We start from the raw sequence: 23354 nt of genomic DNA on the forward strand, positions 1-23354 counted from the left end.
GCACACTAAAAGGTGGGGCACTGTCAGTGCGCCCCCTGATGACAGCCCATGGACCCCCCAGACATCACCTTGCAGGCGTGTGCAATCACTGACTGCACCCGCCTGCAAGGGGATCTCCGTTTCCCTGTAAAAGTGCAGGCGGGTGCTGCCTGCACTGTGAAAACACGGAGCAGCTGCTTCGTGCTTTCACTAACCCTGGGCTTAGGACTACGCTACGCTCGCAGAGCCTGCGTAGTTTGCGCTAGTACGCACTACGTGAATTACATATAGCACAGTGCAAAAACACGTAGCTTAGCCTGCATTTTTTGCTTGTTCGCGGTCCTCAACGTCAAGTTGGCGACCGCGAGCGAGCAAAATAGCATCCTGGCGAGACTTTTCCCTCATTCTCGATCAACAACATTAAGTTGCCGATCGCGAGCGTGGAAAATAAACCTCCCGGCGAGATTCTCAACGCGGGGAGGTCAGGTTTCTCATTGCGAGTGATCGCGTATGCTCGCGACCCCTCGCCATGAGAAACTACGAGTCTGCGTTGAGAAAGCTGCCCCTCGAATACAAATCTGCTAGAGTGGCAGAAAACGACCGCTTGCACTGTGCAAGATGCGGTTTGCAATGATTGCACAGTGCGGACAAGCATCCGGCACTGTGAAATCAGTGCGAACAGCATTTTCCATACCGCACTACGCAGTTTGCGTAGCTACGCTTAGCTTACGTAGTGCGAAGTGCACTTTGTGTAGCTACGCGTATCGCTACTACGCAAACTATGCCCAGGGTTACTTTTCACATGAATGCGCTGCCCTAGGGGCAGCGCGAGTTCGCGGCTACCTTGGGGTAGAGCATATATCCTAATAGGGCGCATTGTCATGTTTTGCGCCCGGCCCACCTTTTAAAAGGTGCGCCGGGCGCAAACAATGACCATGCATAATACGGCCCCTGGTATTCTTCTCACAGTGGCACTACACGAGTATATGAAGTAGCTGCTTTAGCTCCATCTGCATGAATGTGATACTTTTCTTTTCATCGATTTTGCCAGTTGGGTTTTCTCTTGTTTCGTTTAAATCATAACATTTTTCAATTAACATATTTTCTTAGGAATAAGCTTTGCAGGTTTAAGTATATTATAATTTATAGTTCACAGAGCATGTTCCTCCCCCTTTCTATCGCTTCATTTATATGTCCCATCAATATGTGTGCGTCTGTATGTATTTTCCTATTTATATAGTTATGTAATTTAACTACTAGGTTAATTTAAATCTATTAAATTATATCTATCTTTACATCTACTCATATCTATTTAACCATATGTGCCTGTTTAATTAGATCTATTTCACATGTATATAGCCTAACATAAAAATGTCTCAGGCCTTGTGCGTCTATTTTGGTTATTAAAGAAGCACTTGCTTCCTCTTGGGATCAAAATATCAAGGAGGTTGCGTTGTCATATGCACTGAAATGGCAAATACTGTGGAGAACACCATCATTATTTAAAATGTTTAATCTGTAAATACATTATTATTTATGTCGATCTATTTCTTTTTGATTTGTTATTGTTCATGTATAAGAATGAACCATAAAGGTGGATATGATACCTACAGTGCATTATAGCATGATGTGGGATTGAGGTTATTTGGTAAAAACAGATGACTTGACTCACCAGCATCAATGCATTTTACACGGATGCATCCCATATTGCACTAAATGCCCATGCAGACCCATTTTGTGATGTACAATTTTACAGGGGAAGTTAGCTAGGACTTTTTGTAAATGGACTTACTGAAGCTATTGAAATTACGGTATTGTAGCAATGACTAAGAGTCTGGAATATTTCCACTGCCTAGAGTGCAACTTCTCTAGTATTTTTGTTATTAATTTGAAGTTTAAGAAATGTGAAGTTTGCAATTTTACTTCTGAAATTGATGCTGCTATGTTTTCAACCCCCTTAGTCTAACTAGTTTCCAAAATGTGTGACTGGGGCCATCTGCCAGAAGACTCATTAGGTATTGGAATTACTTTTGCTTCTTTTTACACATGTCATTATAGGAATACTTTTTCAGTTGGATTTCTGATTTCCTCTCTTGGGTAATATGTTGTATTTTTTTTTTTATTGAATTATTTCTGCTCTGAATGTATTCCAGCCTGTATGCAGACTATGCCGGTTCTAACAAGCTAAAAACACTTTCTAAAATGGTGAAAGTTGAATTTCTTACCACGGATGGGACTATCTTTAGAATGTGAAATATAGTGAACCTGTTCTTTTCTGTGCTGCAAGAGTTCTCTAAAATGTTTGTTTAGTCAGAAAAATATTTTTTTTATGGTTTGTTCTTCATTTGTCAATACAGATTTTGATCTTCGGACACTAAAGGTGTTGTGGTTTCTTCAGCTTTCATATCATGATTGTGGTATGAGTTATTTCAGTGTCTGATTGTACGGCTCTTATTTTACCATGGTCCAATCTGAATTTATGCTTAGAACAGAATGTGTATATTCCATCTTTGAGGCTTCTCAGCATTCCAGCATTATACCACGATACAACTTACTTTGTCACGCTGGCCCAATTGTGAATCCGTGTTTGGCCAATTATCCAGTAAATTATGACGCCTTTTACTATGTTTCTATATTCCTGATTTTCTTGGTACAGTTTGAATTACAAATTGTATGCTTTTGTGCAAAGTTAGAATATCTCTTCTCACAATGCATCATTGAAAGAAAAATGTGTTTGAAGAAGTCAAAATAACCAAATGTAACAATGGGAAACCAGTTTGCGGATTATTTGTTCTCTACCTGGTAGGTCTTCATTTATTGATCATGCTTTCTTTTCTGCATACATTACCCATTCAGTTAATTTTTCCTCACTCCATGACTAATTTAAAAAATTCAGCGTTTTCTCCTAATTTAACATTTTCATATTTTTTGAAGTTCCCCAGGTGCATCCAATTTTTCAGCTTTACCAAAGATCTCTCCATCACTGTCAAATAATTATAACGGCTTCAGCAACCGAAAGTAAGCATCGTCTCTTAAGAACCATTTTATGTAATCTATTAGACACATTAAGGCAGATTTACTGTGTACCTTGTGTTACGGTTGTAAGTAAGGTGTGTTTGTCCAATCAGAACTATAGATCAAATACTCCCAAAATAAAATAGTTTCTAGGGTTAGGATATACACACTTCCATAATTACATAACTAATAAAAAATATATTGCGTACTAATTGTTGAAATTGATTAGCTTCGCATGTTGTGTAAATACATTTGAAAACTGGTACAATATTTCATCACAATTCAAGGTTCCAACATAACTGAAAAACACAATGCAGTTTTTCAGTAAGATTAACTATAGAAGGGGTTTGCCAAGTAAATATAACCCATCACTTGATCCATTATACAAATTGTTGACCTATGTAGGCTTTCTTCCAGTATGGGAAGGGGTATCCATCCATTCTTGCAGGTTTTACCTTTCAGTTACTTTTACGTTTACGTGTGTTAGATTGAATATTATTTACTGAACAAATTTGTAGACTTAACATCAACTTCAATTCACAAAAGGCGACACTATTGTTTAGGGACATGATACATGGTTATAGTGTAGCATTGGCAAAACCTCTGAACAAGAAGGGAAATACAGAGGAAATTCATTTTTATTTGGTCGTTCACAGTGGTGTTGAAACATCTGTGCTTAATCACCATTTCCGCCTTGCAGCCACATGTTACTTTTACATTTTCTATTTTATGAGCTCTGGGAGTTTCAAATGGTGTCCATTGGTGTGAAGGAATCATGTTGGTGTATAGTTCCTACTTTATGCATTTAGAACAGCAACCGTAGACAAATCTACTTTGGTATCAGTGACCTCTTACCATCCAAGCAAGCTGTAAGTGTTGCAGTACAGTTTGTGTCTGCAAATAAGAAGTTACACAAAGACGGTCCTGTGCAATGAACCCATTTTATAGATATAATTGGCAGTTATGCAATTGAGTACGTGTTTCTGGGTTTAGTGTCACTGTCAGTTGACGTGCCATAGCCTTGAGTTATCAAGGTTGTGTTTAAAGAGGTGTCCATTGTAATCTAACTTGCAGTGTACACAGAGCAATCTGCCACATCAGGCTGCTATTTCTCTCTCACACTCACTGTCCTTGTTGCCTGGAATAAAGCCATGGAAATGAGCACACAAATGCATGACACAGGGATTGCCTGCTGTAAATGTGTCTGGTTGGCCATATATATTTCAGGATGATATTGCACAGATAGAGATTGAACATACCATTGAGAACAATCTTTTTAAGATTCTCAAGCACTGATGCATCTTGCTTTTTGGGTAGATGCAAAGATGTGGGCAAAGTCCAGTGTTTCGGTGTTACTGTGTGGGGAAGGGATTCTATTAAATGAAGAGGAATCACAACTTGACTCAGATTTACCCAGCCTTTCCTTCCTATGCAAAACTGCGAAACTGGATTTTGTATGGAAACTTATACATTCTTCATTAACTCTCATGAAGAGCTTTTTAAAATCAGTCATCTTTTTGTGAAACTTTTACCAGAATCTGCAGTACCCTTCTTAATTGCCTTGGAAGAGCGGTGCTGGAGTGATTCAATGAATAATCTTGTTAATGTGGTCTCAACATGTCTTTGGTATTAGGGTACTTTATAGCACATTCTCCCCCATCCCCTAGTTGTAGCACTGGATGAGTCGTTGGTCATTCTGGTTTCCAGAATGAAATAAATTATTGATGTAACCTTGTTTTTAAAATTCACAATTTGATGAGTGAGCTGCGTTTTTCCTAGCATGTTCACCTATTTCTCTTGTGGGTAAGATTTATATAGGATTTTGATGAAGTCATCAACTGTTTCCTAAACCTTATTTTCCTGGTAATTTTATTATGTAATTTAATTAATATGAACCTTCATTTGCTAAAGATTTCCACCGCATGAAGCAAAATAACTGAACATCATCAGGAACAGGTAGTGGTCTAATTACGGGTCAGTGAAAATGAACGATGCTGATTTATTGACTCCCTGACTGCAGTAAGAGAGAAATTGTTCCCTCTAATCACTATAAATAAGTAGTTTACAGAGGACAGCAGAATAGCAAGGAAGGAATGTTGGCATGGTGAGAGAAGGAGTGGACACAGCAACCTCTAGAAGGTTTCAGAGAGGACTGAACAAAAAAGGGCCCAAAAAAGTATTTTACAGTATAGTTGGACGAGGCAGACAATAATTGCACTCCTTCAGCCTCCTTTTGGAGCATTATTATCAATTTCCAAGTAGCTGGGAGAGAATATGGATGTCTCTTTTTCATTTAAAGATACCATCTTAAAGACAGAATCTTAGCCTTCCAACAACGGAAGCTATTGATTTGTACGTTTCCTTTAGCCCCATATTGGATTCCTAGAGTGACAGCTTAAAAGAGTTATTGAATCAAACACCTTCCCTCTCTGCACCAATGTCACCACCGCCGAAACACCATCACCAAATCTCCACGACAGGACTCAAACAAGATCTCAGAAGCATACTGGTCTTCTGAACTCCTACACCACCATCCTCGACACAACAGCTACCTTCACGATTTCATCTCCAACTTCAACACCTTGATCATTGCCTGTGCAGATACCCTCGCTCCTCCCAATGCCACCAAAGCCTTGAGGACATGACTGCAAGCTAGTTGGCAAATAGAAGAGCTCAGGCTCACCAAACGCCACTGCAAGCAGCTTGAACACAGACAGAGACAAAGTCAGAACAACAACCATCAAGAACACCTACAAATCCGCTCTCAGGCATCCATCATTAAATCCGAGACACCAAATGCTGCATTACTAGCAAAACAGAAAAGGTCCAAGGATTCCAAGGCTAAACAACGCTTAATAAGCTGATTTTGTAATTAAGTGGAGACACACTCAAAGCTCTGGACCTCTTGAGCTTCGTATGGAAAAGCGAGGTACCTTTGAGCGGCTGCTGGAAAAAGCCACCAGCCAACTACTTCTGGAGACCGACTGGGAGTCCATCCTCCAGATATGTGATATGATTCGCCAGGGAGACACCCAACCTTACAGAAGAATATTGTATTGCAAGTATTGAAACTCTTGTCTTTGGAACTTTGATACTATGGAAACAGTTGTATTATACGCCGCATTTGTGTAAATAGCCTTGAGAAAGCCCCGGCGCAACTCGCCAATAGGGGGCGAAACACGTGTCGGCTGTCTATGTCTCACATCACAACAATAAAGATGTCACACTGCAACTTGAAGTAGTCGTGTCCTCTATATGAGAATCTGAAAGAACGGGCATTCATCCCAATAAGCACAATACTGATCTTTCAAGGAGTACACACTCCCCCTTTCTCAAACACCAAATGCTGCATGCACACTAACCACAACAAAAGTGGCACTGACAGCACCACGGTAATCTTTGCCATAGTAAAAGACTTCACTTCGCCGGCAGCAATCTGCACCACGTAATTCTATCTCAGGACCTCTGCACCCAGCTGTCCCTATTCTTCTGCAACAAGATCACCACCATCTACAAAAACATTGAGCCCCTGCTGGACTGTTTCACTCTTCAGTGTTCCTGTCCATCGCTTCCAAAACCTTAAGGCCCACCCTCACCATCTGGCCTACCATCACCACTCAAGAAACCACAACAACCATGCAGTCTATACACTCCGGAGCAACCTTGAAGCCCTGCCCACATGCCACCTTCCTCAAAAGATTGAACCCCATCATCGCAGCTCTTACCCCAATCCTGAACCACTCAATCATCTCAGCCACCTCCACGGACAACTAGAAGCACACCACAGTACTCAGCTTCCTTACCCTCAGCAAATACACAGACTCTAGCCAATTACTAGCCTATCTTGCTGTTACTCCACTTGGCAAAAGTAGTGGAAACGGTGATAAATCAACACCTAGTCTCACACCTCACTGATCACCACCTTCTTGACACTCCTTAAACCAGAATCAGAGACCACCCTCGTTGACGTCACAGATGACAACCAGATGATTATGGACAGAGGTGACACTGCTGCCTTCATCCTACTGGATCTTTCTGCAGTCTTTGCCACCGTTTTTCACCCCATCCTTATCTCTGACACCATCAACCTCATCTGCAGAGTTCCACAAAGATCCTCACTCATACCCACTACTCTGTTCAATGCCTACATGACCCCGCTAGCCAGTTTCGGAATCCACATCAGAGCCTATGCTGATGGCACCCAGCTCATATTCCCCCTGCTCTGACAAGATGCAAGGCACCCGGACCAATTTCCCCACCTGTTTGACTAAAGTTGCCAGATGGATGAAAACTACCTGCCTCAATTTCAAAACAAGCAAGACAGAAGCAGTAATCTTAAGCAAAGACACATCACTCTAGGACTACACCTAGTGTCCTGCCGAACTCGGACCCCCACCCTTCACGGCAACCCAAGGAAAGAACCTCCGAACAGTAATCAACAACCAGCTCACCATGTCCCGCCAAGTGAATGCAGTCTTCGTCTCCTTCTTCCTTACTCTCAAGATGCTCATAGAGATCTTCAAATGGCTCCCTGCAGAACTGTCACCCAAGCTCTCATCACCAACAAGCTAGACTATGGCAACACACTGTATGCTGGAATCAACACTCACCTGACCAGAAGTCTCCAGACCATACAAATCTCAATGGCCAGGCTCTACCTTAACCACCCACCCTGAACCTCACATCATCCCGCACCTCTAAGAGCTAAAGTAGCTCCCAATCCACAAACAAGCACTCGTCAAACTCCTTACATACACATAAAAGCATTGCTCAAAATTGGCCCCACATACCTCAACAACTGTATAAATGTCCACAAACCTACCAGATATCTCAACTCAGCTGGACTTTTTCTCACCTCCCAAAGCATACTCCGAACCCGATCCGGCAGTTGCACCTTCTCCTTCTCTCCTAAAACCTGGAACAGCCTCCCTCTGCATATCAGAGCCTCCTACTCTGTTCTTGAATTCCGCAGGAAACTGAAAGCCTGGCTCTACACCTAGCCCGACCCTTGCTTGGCCCACACAGCTCTTGCTTCAGTCCCAGGATGCCCTCCTGGGTGACGTGTGTGCCTGGCCCGGTTTATGAAAGAAATTGCTATCTTGTGGTTCTTAAAGTGATTGTTCTAATTATCTTCTCCTTTATAACTCTGAAGACCCATCCAAACCTTTAATGGTAGTGGCCACCTCTTTATAAAAATTATGTTGCTGGTGTAACAGCCAATCGTTGCCTTATCTCTAGTCTGCCTGGCCGGGCAAGAGCTATGCAAGCAACTTCAGATCCATTTGAAGCACCTTAGCATGGTTTCCACTCATCATCCTGGGCTCAGAAGACAGAAACTTGTTTTGCTCGATATACATGATTGATTTTAAATGCAAGAGCAAGTGGAATTTGACAGTTTAGTCGAATTATGACCTTTGCTAGAGCATATTCAAACTAAAATTAAGCCAAAGGGGAAAAATGGATACTGTCCCATCACGGATGCCTGGAACCAGTTGGTCTGCGTTGGTTCCTGCATCTCACAAGCTGTACACTTACATTCTGAGTGCCAACAGTCTGAACCCTATCCCAGATTTAATTTCTGTTATTTGCTGAGGCTTAGCATTTTGGCATTGACTGAAGCTGAACACAAAAATAACAATGGTGAGATTAAAGGCCACACCCACACCATTTTGTTTCAAGCTGACAACCCTGCGATTTAACCACCACTGTACACTATCAAAAATATAGCACATAAACATGATTGAGTTGTTCCATGCAGCCATGGTGTCTCGAGTGGACAGCACAAACACCCTTAAGTTGACCGGCTCAATTTGATGATTGCAGTTACTCTAGAATAAGTTAGAAATCACTGTTTAGAAACTCAGGCACAATTTCTCCCGGACAGAGAGCTGTTTGCATTGAATTCTGGTAGGAACAAGCATTGGCATAGCCAATAGGTCTCGCTTTTGGGACCGTATAAGTATTTAGTAATGCAGCACAATATCCTTGGTGCAACAACATCAACCGTTGCATGCTTAAACACTTATAATGCCCCAAAGGCGATACCTATTGGCTACGCTAATGCTCATTATGTGATGCTGTAGCCCATCACTGAGCAAACTTTAAAGCATCAGTGAAGTATTTCAGTGCTAGTGCTTCTTTCAATTTGATAATAATAAAGGGTTCCTCATTTTCGAAATATAGACGAGTTCTGAATTCAATCTATACATCCCTCTCTAGATAATTACACTCCAGGCACAGACAAGCATGTGCAAGGGTGAGCGAGAAGGGTGGTATTGTTGATTGACAGAAATAGAGTGAAGATATAATGCACAATACGTTTCACAGGTGAGCCGCATAGAGACCTTTCTAAGGCATCTGGTCAGCTAAGAGAAATTCAGTTTTTCCCACAAGTTATCCCATTTCTACAGAGCATCACAAACAGCTATTTCTTAGTCATTGAGGAGAGTTAATACAGTTCAGCGATAATTAGAGAGGGAAGAGAGGGAGAATAAGAGAGACAATAAAATAGTGAAGGGTGTGGGGTTTAAATACAGTAAAAAAACCAAGCATTGGCATAGCCAATAGGTCTCGCCTTTGGGACATTATAAGTGTTTAGCCATACAACAGTTGGTGTTGCACCAAGGATATTGTGCTGCTTAATTAAATACTTATAGGGTCCCAAAGGCGAGACCTATTGGCTATGCCAATGCTTGTGTCTCTTGCCCTCAGGATGAAACATATGTCCTCGGTGAGGTATCACCCTTCCCCAGCCTTGGATGGAACTTCGAGGGGGGGACTTCGTTAAGTATGCGATCACAAGCTATGATCATGGACAGTGATCTGAAACCGCATGTATGGAATTTTCACGAGGTGGGCAGAGTGAGGCTATAAATGTAACACTGAGGCAATGATTAACTGATGAGGTCTTAGGGCAAATTTTCGGCTGATCAGACTAAAAAAGAGATGTAATACAGAGAATAAAGTGTTCAGTGAAAATTCTTCTTTATCCGCAGTTACTGAGACAGAGCATTCACTGCAACGGATGCAAAGCTTTGTTGAGTGTTGTTTTTTATTTATATTTTATTTCTAGTTGTTACTCTGTCACTGTGATAAACTCGTGGCTCTAACAAATGCATAAACATTCCTATCTCCCACACTGCTATCACAAAGCTGCATGCGTCTCTCTGGCTGCCTTGCACCCAAAGGGCTCACTCACTATCATTGCTGCTTTTTCTTTGAGTAGTTTTTTAGCCCTCCAAACAGTACTACTAGTTACTCACTTTCCCATGGCTGCCCTGACTTTCAGAATTAAACAAAACATTTAGGATAGCTATTAGGCATCATATCTATGCATAATGTTTTCAAACCGAAAGTCGAAAGTGAAAATGTCTCCTCCAAACGCTAAACTTTTGAATGCAGAGTATGAAAATAGGCAGTTTGTAGAACTAGCTCATTAAATGTGTAAGTTTTAAAAAAATAACTGTATTCTCCCCCCCCCCCCCCCCAAAATCCTTTCATACTTACAATTCCTAATGGCACAGACAAATGTTTCTGCATACATTGAATTATACTGTTGCTTAGAATTTGGTGAAAGAACAGTTTATGAATTTGTGAGGATTCTGGTCCCCTCTATAAGGCCATGCCCTTCTTTACAGATGCCAAGCTCCTTTACAGGAATACTGTTTCATGGCCTTGTCCCTTTTGAGAACTCCACCTTTTCCATCTCAGTAAAAGCGCTGCATACTGGGTAAACACCTTCGGCATGTCAGCGAGCTGTACAATAAGTCCCAGGTGTTTGAAAGCAAGTATGCCTATTTATTTAGTAACTATAACATTCCGCCATGTAGTAGGACGTTGATTTTAAAAAGGCACACATGCGTGTGAATAACCTGGATTGAGTTCGCCTCAATTGTCTATTCGTGTCGCACACGATTACATTTTAGCCCGCGTCGAGAGTTGCCCTTACAACAACAAATCCAATAGCTCGTGTCACAATCCTGCATTACCTCTAGCTCTTGCTCCTCGCTCTGCTCCAGCATCTTCCTGAAGCTCACCGGACTCTCAGCCATCACAGCCCCAGGCATTCTCCCGAGAGTGTAAGCTGTAAGCTGCAAGCAGCACACACTTCAACCGCCAATGTTGCGCTTCCGGCGCACGCTGTCACAAGGAGGAACTATAAGTGAAGCGTGCGTTCCAAGCCTCTCTAACCTCAGATGGGAAGGCAAATGTAATGACGTAGGTTTACGTCTATGACTTTCATTGGAAAACGAGAGGTAACAGCTATTAAAAACAAGGCTGCGCTCTCTACGACCCTGCAATCTGTATTCTGAAGTGCTGTCCTTTGGCTAGCCTGTGCGGGATATACTCATGCACGTTCCGGGGCGCACCTTCCCGCTCCGCCGTGTGTTGTTGCTGCTCAGTCCCTCGGAAGCGGCCGCAGATGGCTCACAGCTCTCGGTGGCGGTTTCCTGCACGGCCCGGCATGGGGCGGCGACTGCTGGGGCCTCGGACCCGTGTGGCGGCTTTACCGCAGGCCCCCAGTGCAGCGCCCGGCTATGACACAGCCCTGCAGGTGTCTGCGGCCATTCGGGCAAACCAGCGACGTTGGAGAGAGGCGCTGGGAGCGGCGGCAGAACAGGTGAGATCCCAGACCCACTGACCCTTTGCGAGAGCACCTCGCAGTAGAGTACATCCCACGGGTAGTTCCACTGAGCCACGGTAGCTTCTTACAGCCACACCCCAACCAGATCCAACGTGCGGGGGCGCACTCTGAGGCAGATACGGTGAGTGTGTGTGTGCCTGCCTGCCTGTGCCTGCGTGGTTGCCTGCCTGTGCCTGCATGTGTGCCTGCCTGTGCCTGCGTGTGTGCCTGCCTGTGCCTGCGTGTGTGCCTGCCTGTGCCTGCGTGTGTGCCTGCCTGTGCCTGCGTGTGCATGTGTTGTGAACAGCCGGCCGGGATCGGAGCGCGTGACCTGATCCGATTCCGGCCGGCTGCGTGCTCGTGACAGTCTGTTGTCTCTGCCTAGTCCTTGACAGGCAAAATGACTGAAATGATTGCAATAGATCGCTTTGCGACAGCAGGGGCTTTCGCCCCTGCAATCGCAGGCGCGACCTAAAAAAGCATTCATTTGAAAATCTCGACATTGCCTCAAATTCATTTCAGAAAGTTGCTTTTGTCATTCTTCAAATTAAATTTATTACACAAGGTCCGAGGATGCTTTTAGTGCCCAAACTTGTAGCTGATGATTTAATACAATCAATTTTGTTGTGTGGTTGTTAATTTTAGTGGGGCCTTGTTAAACCACACACATTTCAAGAATTGCTAAGGGGTGAAGGTTTTTGCTGGTCTTTTGCACTGGATCATACAAATCAGCGTATGGCTTTATTACACTCTTGAACCCCTTGTAACATGCCAGGTTGATGCAAACCATACGCTATGAAACTGCCACTGGGATACAAGTGGTGCATGACATAAAAAATCCAGACTTCAATGCTTGACTCCAAGTGTCTGTCACTGAAGAATTGTTAGTTAAGTGGTAGTTGTGGAATCAAAAGCTTTGTGCTTCCCTCTCTTTCTAAACCTGTGAAGGAAGAATTAGTGGTGTAGGTTTAGTGATTGAGTTTTATACAAAGGAACTAGAGGTCAGTGACCTTTTATACAGTTTTAATTACATTTCAACACATTTGAAATTTAATATGGTCTAAAATCAATAACAAACGGTAAATACTTTGATTTTCTTTAAATAATGGGTGATGTTGACAGAAGGACCAGGATGACTGTGTAATCAATATGGTGATTTTGCTTTTTTCAGTTGATTGTTGCTAAAGTAGACAGGTCAAGCCCAATTAAAACAAATGCACTGAATACACACTTATCTCAATATCCTATGATCTGCCCACTTGTGTCCAATGTTTTACCTTCCTAATGCTAGTTTATGTGTTGCTGCTTCCTTTTAAACTGTGAAGCAACTGTTCCAGTTTAGTATGTGTAAGAAGAGATGCTGTTCCTTCACGGTCTTCATCTTCACTTGGAATAGTTCATTTGGCATTACCCTTGCACGTTTCTGCCACTGTTGCTATAGTTCAGATTATGTTGTGTTGCAGGTCTTTTATATAGTGCAGCTATTGTCAAGTCCTAGCCTCTTGCTACTCCCACAAGCAAACGTCTGTCTGCAATCAGAGGTCTTTCTGATGGAGAGTGGGGGGGGGGGGTTAAAGCGAGAGATGTCATCGGCCATCCCAACAAGTTTAACTGATTGTGTTTGGAGCTTTAAGGGTTATCTCCATTGGGGCTCTTTGAAAAGGAAAGGGGTGGTGGGGAGCTTGGGACCTCTAAACCTAATCTGTGTGTTTTACATATTATGTGTTTGCTGCAAGTTTTTTTTTGTACAAGATATTTTACCCTCTGCCCACACCCTGTCAGCTATATAGTGCTGTGTGTAAAATTATAAATTCTCAAGTCGTAGACTTCCTTTGAGGAACAGAAATAGTGTTCTTCCATTGCTATTGGTGAGGCAAATGTACATTAGTTCTGTGTTGAGATGTTGTCTTAGTTTCTCGAGTCAAGGCTGTTTCTTTCTTAACCTAAGATATAGTGGGCAAAGGCCAAGAAGCTACCTTGTCAGAGGCTGCTTGCACATAGACTGCTTTGTCCTGTTCTCAGGATCTTACTATGTGCCAGTTCCGTTGTGTTTACCAAATACCACCCTCTTGTCATCCTGGGTGTACATTGTTTCCCATTGTCACCAGTCCTCATGTTTCATTTCTTAGTGTTCCTCTATTTCTATATGTATTGATCTTGTAAATCAGAATTGAGGCTCCTAGTTCTTTGGGTCTGTCTCCTCAACATAATGTGCCCTATAGGTGTGGGTAGCCTCCAGTCTTTGTCTGGTGCCCCTGTCTTTGACTTATTGAGTTCATAGAATAGGCTGCCATCATTTTTCCAGTAATCACATTCCTGGTCTACTCCCAGGATACTTCAAGGACGAGGTTTCTCGTCGTCTCACCGCCAACCTTGTCTTCTGCACACAGATACTGCCCCCTCTACCTTTTGACTGAAGTAGTTTCACATTGGTGGAATAATGGATAACTGACTAGGCCACTACAACGAGGCCGTTTCAACGAAAAGCATAACCACGCATGCATTACTAACTGCATTACAAATTACTAACCTTTAGAGGAGATGTGCAGGAAATCGGCGGCGCAGGAGAAGGAAACGGCCGTTTTGTTTTTCTATTTATGACGTCACCACGGAAAAAACGTGGAGAAGGAAAAGCGTGAATATAGTATTCCGTTGTAACGCATGCGTGGTAAAGGCATGCGTTACAACGGAGTTCGTTGTAAGATCATACAACCGCTTGAAACAAGATTGTCAGGTATTCTTAGCTTATCAAAAAGTCGAATTTCTCCTTTCCATATTGGGTCATTTGTTTCAGGTTTCGATTTATGGGAATCACTGGTTTTCTCAAATTGTGCCATAAATGTATAATATGTATTACAATCACAGGAAAGCAAAGTCCCACTCATTGTATCGTGCATGCAGATTCTCAACAGTCGAGGTGGCACTTCCAAGTAAAAGTTAAATAAAGCATTTTAGTGTTGCTTGTTCTCAGTCTCTACAGTAGCAAGCTATTAAACAGCCCGACAAGCAAGTACTATGCTTTTTGTGATGTTCCCAGGATTGCAAAAACCTGTTGTCTTTCTCACTACATTAGGGACTCCTGATATCTTTGCATTTCTTTTTCTGGACATAAGCATTTAAAATATATTTTTGATATCTTTTTCGCTCATTCCGAGCTGTAAGCATTTGCTGTCTATTTCAGTGTATTGTCAGGCATTTCTGTGGTTTGCTTAAAAGGCATAAATATTGTAATATAGTAAAAAAAAATCCTAACTAATTTAAAGGAAAGTTTCAATTCTCTTAAGGGCACGGAGGGAACGATTATGCTTTCCGACTTCTCTTTATTCTGCTTGATTAGAAGTAACATAGCTTAAACTACTACTCCCGTGATCTACAGGGGCAACAGCAGTTAAAAACACAACCAATCACGTATCCTCATGTATATAACACTGTCCTGACAGCAACCCTCTTCCTCTTTCTTCCTGCCACCAGAGTTAGATGTCCGTGAGTCCGTCCATCACTCCTGTTTCTGTCCCATTCCTTTGCAAACAGATACAAAAATGGGTTCCTCTGAATAATTACTCCAAACATGATTATTCAAACCATATGCATTAGCAGTGTCATTGCGTAAGCAAACCATTTTCATTCAGTATGTCATCGATATAACATTAGAAAAACAGAGAGGGGCCCCTTAAAACTCTCAAGGGAAATGAGGGACTTATCACCGAAATAAAAGAAATTCCCCTGACCCAACTGTTCATATATCCATATACAGTAGTTGACAATACAAAAATATTGAATACTATATTCAATGTATATATTACAAACACATAGATTTTTTTTAAGTTGAATCAGACGACCACCCGCTTTTGAGGGCATAGAGCCGCTGGTGGCGTGAGCTCCAAATATAGATATGTCAGTGCTTTCTTCCTGCATCACCCACCTCACCAATATAGCCATAGTCTGCGAAGATACAGCCTTGAACTTGAAAGATTTTTTGATTGAAATTAGAAGTTGCTGTACCTCAGCCGGTCTGAGATTTTCAGTCATGTTTTCATAACCGGTAATGCACAGAACAATACACAGTTTGCAAATGTATTTATTTCTGAGTATGGTACGATCCAGGTGTTACCTTTTGGGCATTTAAAATGGAACAATGCACTCCTTGAGGAGTAAACATCCTACCTGTTAAGTCCAAAGCCAGGTGTCAGACACATGTATAGGACATCAAACACAGAAGCTAGTCATCTTATCCGACAATTTCTTCCTGGAAAGGAACTGATTCTGTTATCAAGAAAGGAAGAGGTTCAGCACATGATTGACATCCCACATACCGGAAAATTTCATAACTGTTGGAATAGAGCGTCTAACCCCTCTGAGGAGTCTGCATACCTCAGAGTGCTCTCTGATAGCCACTCCATCCACTAACACATGACCTCTTGAAATGGCTGACCTGAAGGAATTTACTGACCCATAACCTCTTCCGTCTGATGCTACTTCCAAAAGAAAATTTATGACATGGACAGTGTCGCCCCCACAGGAACAAGATAATGTTCCAAACATCAGATGACCATTTAATGATATGCAGATGAGTAATATTTAACTGCTGGCCGACAAGGCTCATCTAATAAGAAACGCAGCCTGTCGCCAAGACCCAAGATTGACCATCATACCCTGTAATCTGCTGTGCCATCAGTCTCTGGAAACCTTCTTGAACCAAGTGATGATGGTTACCTTGCATTTCCTGGAGAATGTTCAGAATTAGGAGGAGACTGATATGTGAATCAGAAAACTCCATGAAAATTGAAAACCAAACTTATGATGTCCAGATCGAGGTGATGAGAGGCGCATCAACACCTTATCTCGGCCTTCACTGCCAATCTGATGAGCTGTGGAAAGGTATAGTTGATTTCCGTGCCCCATTCCTCAAGAAATGCATCATTCACTGCAGCCCCTGAATTAGGTCTCCTACTAAGATACCGTGGGATTTGATGGTCCTGGTGGGATGCAGAGATATCTTTGTGTCATGCAGCCCATCTGTTAGTAATTGTGTGGAGGTTCTACGGAAGTTGTTTTCATGCACTGGAAATATAGCAATGGCAGAATTCTCAATCCACAGTGGGGTTTTGATGTCCTAAAGGTATTCCGCTTTGACAGCTCTATAGCGTTACAGGCAGAAGTGCTAAGTGTCCTTTGCCAGTTCCGCAAAAGTTCTTGATCTTGTCCCCCCAGGTTATTTATGTAACGTACTGCTGAGACATTGTCCATCTTCAGGAGTACACAGCATCATACCTTGCCCTTCGTCCAGCATTTGATTGAAAAGTAGCCCTCCAGAACCTTCAGGCAATTGATATGCAGTGCCAGTTCGTCCTCTGACTTTTTTCCTCTGGTGGAAAACTCTTCGCACCTGGAAACCCATCCTAACCTGCTGGCATTTGATTATTTAACCAGATCCAGGGATGACTCAAGGATTGCTCTCCCATTTCATGCCTCCATGTATTGCCTCGACAAGAGTATCTCTTATCTGGCTCCTGCGTCAAGTCTCTCTATTGTGACTATGTTATGCCTCTCAACGGATGCAAAATCTTCAGGCGTTGCAGAAACCAGTAGTGCAGCGGTCGTGGGACTATGGCTTGTATCAATGACGAGATGAGCCCACCTAGCCAAAATAATTGACAAAGAGACATTCTGGGATTGTTCAAGGCTCTACTAAGTTCTTTCTTAATGTTGCCGTGGGACTGCTTGGAGTATTCCAGATGGAAATTTCCTTCCATTTCGGGCGAACCTCACCAGCCTTTCCCCCATGTGTACCTCTGAGGAGGAAATTAAACTTACTGGAAGATCCTCCATTATTGGTGTTAGTGCTTCAGAAGGAACCTCGACTCTTACAGCCTCTACAGGTCCCACATCAGGGAAAGAAACCGCCATACAGACTCTGGTTATTTCTAGATCCTTGCGCTCTCTGAGGACCTTGGCAAATGAAGCTGCTGGGCAAATATCTTCTTCCTCTCCCGGCCCCTCCAAATCTTCTGTCCAAAGATCTTTTTTATTGATGCCCATACACTATCCGAAGACACAAAGGTGGAGGCGCTTTTCCCCAGTTTTTTCAAGATGGAGTCTCCATACAAGCCTATTTGAAAATGCCAAATCCCCCAGGTGGGGGTCCACTTCATTTTAGCAGGTGTCTGTGCCTTTCAGTAGAAATTACACAGTTAGCATAGGAACATTTGGGCTCTTTGGGTCTATCTTAAAAGGCCGTCTGGGTGGATAAGAGAAACAGATTTCATGGCACATTCTGCCTTTTCTAAAAAAAATACAATCTGAGGGGTCTGGAAATATGTAGTACTTTGTCCTTGCATACTTGCCAGATATGTTGATCCCTTTCGTGCGATCCATTACAAATCTGCCCCAAAAAATTACAGATACTTTCATCTATATCGGGAGTGGCTGCAAACTTGCCATCCGGAGTTTGCGAGGGGCATTCCACCTTTAGGCAGTTTCTTACCTCTTTATCAAGAAGTTTGCGAAGGCACCCGGTCATGTACTGTGCCACTTTATAGGCAGGTTTGTGTTCTGGGGAGGTGGGATATGTCCTCCAGATCCAGCATGTCAAAGGGGATTTTATCCTGCTGGTCCTCTGCCTCCAATTTAGCACGCCTAGGGATGGGAGTGGTCACACAACAATGTAGAAGTCCCTGTTGTAATTGTAGCAGACTAGGATCGCTGAAATGAACTGGGGAGGGGTTTATTAGGTTTAATTTATGTTATTTGTAGCCTAGTCGGGATTTTACAGAACAAACTTCAAAACTAAATAAAAGCAAGTCACTAAAGTACACAGAAGTAAATGGCACTACCACCAGAGATATAAAAGTAATGTGCAAAATTTATTTGTAGCCTCCCAAATGGGTTACATTCTAAAACATAATACAAAACGATTAAAATACCACCTAGAGTGGTAACACAGTACATAAAAACAGTCAAAGTGTAAAAAAAGGTCGACGCGGCGTTTCGGTGCTAATCAATCTTGACACCTTCATCAGGACATTAAGGACATTTGACTCCGTATCTATAAACAAATAACAGTATTTTAGCATAATTGTGTACTTTATTATATATTTTCTACATGCCCTACTCTTCAAGGCTATTGTCTAAACATTATATTAATCCCTTACTCCTTCCTGACCCCAGTTACTGACATACTCGTATTATCTGCATAGAACCAGGATGTTGCTACTGGTTATCCAGTTCTATTTGGTTAATTCTGGAAGATATGGCTGAATGTACCTGTATCTTGTGTTGATATAGCTTATCAATTGCTTTCCAACTCGATGTCAACTTCTCGAATAGTTATCACCGTTGTTTTTAAAGTTCTATAGGAGATGCAGAAATAGATGTACCCCTTTATTTCTCGCTAGTACTAGGATTCCCACAGGTATTGTGCCTGAAACCCATTTATTTACCTTGAAGATAGAACACAATGTTTTATATCTGCACGGAGGGGCCACCGTTGTCAATAGAAGTGGCTTCTTTTTTCGATACTTTTTTCTTTTATTTGGGTAATTTTTCCTTGTGACCTATACATGGAGAGATCACGTGTGATAAGTCTCATATTTTTGTATATCTCTGATAACCAGGCCTAACATTCTACTTATTCCACTTCAGTATCTCATAGGTGAGTACTCACCAATTTTATCTTAGTTAGGTCTATAGGTACGGTTGAGTTAATCAATCTTCACCGACCCTCCAGTTGTTTCTCATGAACAGGAAATTCGGTCTCTATGGATGTAAGTAGGATAAAACTATGGTCATGGATTATGTATAATATTACTATGTATACATGGTTTATACATCGCTCTATTGTCTATAAATTTCTCAATCATTTGGCTAAGTGGATTTCTCTAGCGTGTTGTTATCTTGTCTTACATTACACTTATTCTACACCACTAAGTTTTTGTTTATTACTCTGGCATTTTATATATATATGATAATTATCTCATTATTCAAGGGATATGTCTATAATTCATGCACTTAGATTTGATAAGTAATCCTCCTGATAGTTATAAGTGGAGCCTAGTTTATACACTTTTATGAAGCACATTCAAACAATTACTTAAGTGCTTGGTGCTTTCAAATATATCTCATAGGTACAGAGTTTACTTAGTTAGTTACCCAGAGCATGGCCTACTAGAGTTTTAACTTACTTCAAACCACCCAGAGTTTCCCCTAGTTCCAGGTTAAGTTTATCAAATCCAGGGCTCACATACCTTATGATTTAGAATCGGCCTCCCTGCTCCTCCGTGCTGTTTCCTTCATTCCGATATGGAGTGAGAGGACTAACTAAAGAAACGGCGTATTTATACTGCCGCTTCCAAACGTGACCCGGAAGTCGTGCGCCCTATGACACATGTATTTTGAATGTTGTTCCCTTTTGTATAAAATAAAATATCTTCAGTATAAAACCTTGTTATTTATGTGGGAACTTAATTTTTTCGAGTTATTCAATTGAAAAAAAGCCATTTGCGCATAGCCTTTAACACAGGTGACCTGGAAGTGACTCTAGCCGCCTCGGACGCCGGCGATCATGATATTTTATCTAAACAAGTTTTCCTGCTACTATTAAATATTCTAATTAAACCTACTCCTAATATTGCGACCTGTTATGTCTTTTGTTTAGATGTTTAACTCGTCGTTTTGTTCCAAGACATTGCATTTACTGCGGCGGCCATCTTGGATTGGGAAAAGCTTGTGAAAAGATCTACACATTATAGTCATCTTGCAATTTGCTTAACAATAAACAGTTATTCTAAATCCAGACCTAAAAAATCAATTTATCTTTGCTCACAGGATAATGCACAATAAATTAATGTTTCAAAACTTAGAAATTAAAATTCATCACTGTTTGTACGTTATCATACATTTGGCTATGATTATGATTCGATCTGACATTCTCTCACAGTCAATGCCATAGTTAAGCATGTTACTGGTCTTAAGACATCTTCTATGAGATACTGAAGTGGAATAAGTAGAATGTTAGGCCTGGTTATCAGAGATATACAAAAATATGAGAATTATCACACGTGATCTCCATGTATAGGTCACAAGGAGAAATTACCCAAATAAAAGAAAAAAGTATCGAAAAAAGAAGCCACTTCTATTGACAACGGTGGCCCCTCCGTGCAGATATAAAACATTGTGTTCTATCTTCAAGGTAAATAAATGGGTTTCAGGCACAATACCTGTGGGAATCCTAGTACTAGCGAGAAATAAAGGGGTACATCTATTTCTGCATCTCTTATAGAACTTTAAAAACAACGGTGATTACAAGTAAACCAAACCAGCCAATCACGGAGTCACTGATCCATACATCAATTTACCATAGTGAGCACTTGCACTGTGGCACTGAATAGCAGTGGCACAGTGCTCAAAGCATCAATAACCAGCAAAAACACGAGGCAACAGCATAAAATGGAAGGGAGACCCACGCCCACAGTTCCAGATCTAACACGTGTCCCCTCCAGCTGAAATGTGGGTAGAACTACCCTACCTCCTGAGAGTTCTCATCACTAAGGCGGACAAATCTGTACAGACCATCAGCATTGGCGTGTTCTGTACCAGGGCGATGTTTCACCGTGAACTCCATACCCTGTAGGGAATTGGACCACCTCAACAGCTTTAGATTCTCACCCCTCATCTGCATCAACCATCTAAGGGGCCTGTGGTCTGTCTGAATCCGGAAGTGAGTCCCAAACAGTTATGGTCTCAACTTCTTCAGTGCCCAGACCACAGCAAATGCCTCACGCTCAATCGCACTCCACCTCTGTTCCCGTGGAAGTAACCTCCTACTGATTAAGGCTATGGGTTGATCTAGGCCCTCCTCATTTATCTGTGACAAAACAGCCCCCACACCATGCTCTGAAGTGTCTGTCCCAACGATAAACTCTTTTGAGAAGTTGGGTGCCAGGAGCACTTACTCGCCTTGATTGTGAGGCCTGCCCTCCGCAGCGCCATCAACACTTCCCAGAGGTGGTGCAGATGTTCTTCCCAACTGGTGCTCAACACTGCAGTGTCATCCAGGTAGGCGGCAGTGAACTCTTCCAGTCCAGCCAACACCTGGTTGACCAACCTCTGAAAGGTGGCAGGGGCATTCTTCATCCCAAAGGGCATAACCCGGAACTGTTAGTGCCCATCTGGTGTGGATAATGCTGACCTCTCTCTTGTCCCATCAGTCAAGGTGATCTGCCAGTACCCAGACGTTAGATCAAATGTGCTGAGGTACCGGGCAGCCCCTAACAGATCGATGAGCTCATCAGCTCTGGGGATAGGGTGCGCGTCAGTCCTCGTGACTGAATTGAGCCCTCGGTAGTCCACACAGAACTGGAGTTCTGGTGTGGCACCCGATCTGCCAGCCTTTGGGACCAAGACCACTGGGCTGGCCCAAGGACAGTTAGAGGACTCAATCACCCCTAATGCAAGCATCTTGGAGACCTCCTCTTTGATGCAAGCTCTCACCCTGTCAGTCACCCTGTAAGTTTAGTGCTTAACAGGTGGACTGTCAAGTGTTCACATCATGGATGCACCAATCTATGACACTGGGAATAAGGGAGAACAAATCAGAAAACTGCCCCAGCAACTGGTGGCAGTCATTCTGTTGCTCAGGGTGGAAGAGAGGTTCACACCATTCACTAACCCATCTCGCTCTATTGCCGACAGGAGGTCAGGAAGAGGCTCAGTCTCCTCCTCCATTCCAGCATCTGTCGCTAAGAGCATGCTCACTTTGGACCTCTCCAAGTGGGGCTTCAGGTGGTTGACATGCAGGACCCGCAAGGGTTTCCTGGGAGACCGCAAGTCCACCAAGTAGGTAACAGGACTTTTGCGCTCCACCACCTCAAATGGTCCGGTCCACTTATCCTGGAGCGCGCAGGGCTCCACTGGGGCCATGACCCACACTTTCTGACCAAGCTGAAGCTCTACCAGAGTGGCATTCTGGTCATACCACTGCTTCATCTCCTCCTGGCTGGCTTCCTGATTCGCCTCAGCGAGTTGCCTAAAATGCCTAGTCTGGTTACTGAAGGCCAGCATGTAGCTATATACATCCTGGGGAGGTTTCCTGGGAGATTGCTCTCAGCCTTCCTTGACCAGACTCAGAGGTCCTCTCACTTTGTGACCATAGAGAAGCTCAAAGGGGCTGAACCCTAGAGCTTTCTGTGGCACCTCACAGTATGCGAAGAGCAGGCATGGTAAGCGGACGTCCCTCTTACGCCTCATAGGTTCCTCAATCAATCAATCAATCAGTCATTTGTAAAGCGCACTACATACCCGTGAGGGTCTCAAGGCACTGGGGGGGGGGGGGCGCTACTGATCGAACAGCCAGGTCTTGAGCATCCTCCTGAAGGTCAGCAGGTCTGTCGTAGGCTCAGTGGGAGGGTGTTCCATGTCTTGGCGGCGAGGTGGGAGAAGGATCTCCCGCCGGTGGTTGTTCATCGGATGCGCGGAACGGTGGCGAGTGAGAGGTCGTTGGATCGTAGCTGGCGGTTGGGGATGTAGAAAGGGATTTCTGTTGAGGTAGGCTGGACCGGTCTTGTAGAGTGCCTTGTGTGCGTGGCTAAGGAGCTTGAAGGATATCCTCTTGCTGACGGGGAGCCGGTGCAGGTCCCTCAGGTGGGGGGTGATGTGGCGGTGGTGTGGTACGTCGAGGATCAGACGTGCCGAGACGTTTTGGATGCGTTGTAGTCGTTTGATGAACATGGTCGGGGCTCCC

General features: G+C 43.0%; 1 protein-coding gene across 8 annotated transcripts in view; it reads left to right on the plus strand.

The window, feature by feature from the left end:
* The window catches only part of USP15 (ubiquitin specific peptidase 15), an 814317-nt gene that overhangs the window by 265736 nt on the left and 525227 nt on the right, over positions 1 to 23354 (plus strand). For 6 of the 8 annotated variants that reach the window (XM_078675644.1, XM_078675586.1, XM_078675595.1 and 3 more), the window contains one exon: positions 2914 to 2997. The exons of the other annotated variants lie outside the window; for them this stretch is intronic. In XM_078675644.1, coding sequence (XP_078531770.1) covers positions 2914 to 2997 — 84 coding nt within the window. The remainder of the gene's footprint in view (positions 1 to 2913; positions 2998 to 23354) is intronic. 8 annotated transcript variants of the gene reach the window in all.

Source organism: Lissotriton helveticus, chromosome 1_1 (assembly GCF_964261635.1).
Source record: "Lissotriton helveticus chromosome 1_1, aLisHel1.1, whole genome shotgun sequence".
NCBI lineage: Eukaryota > Metazoa > Chordata > Amphibia > Caudata > Salamandridae > Lissotriton > Lissotriton helveticus.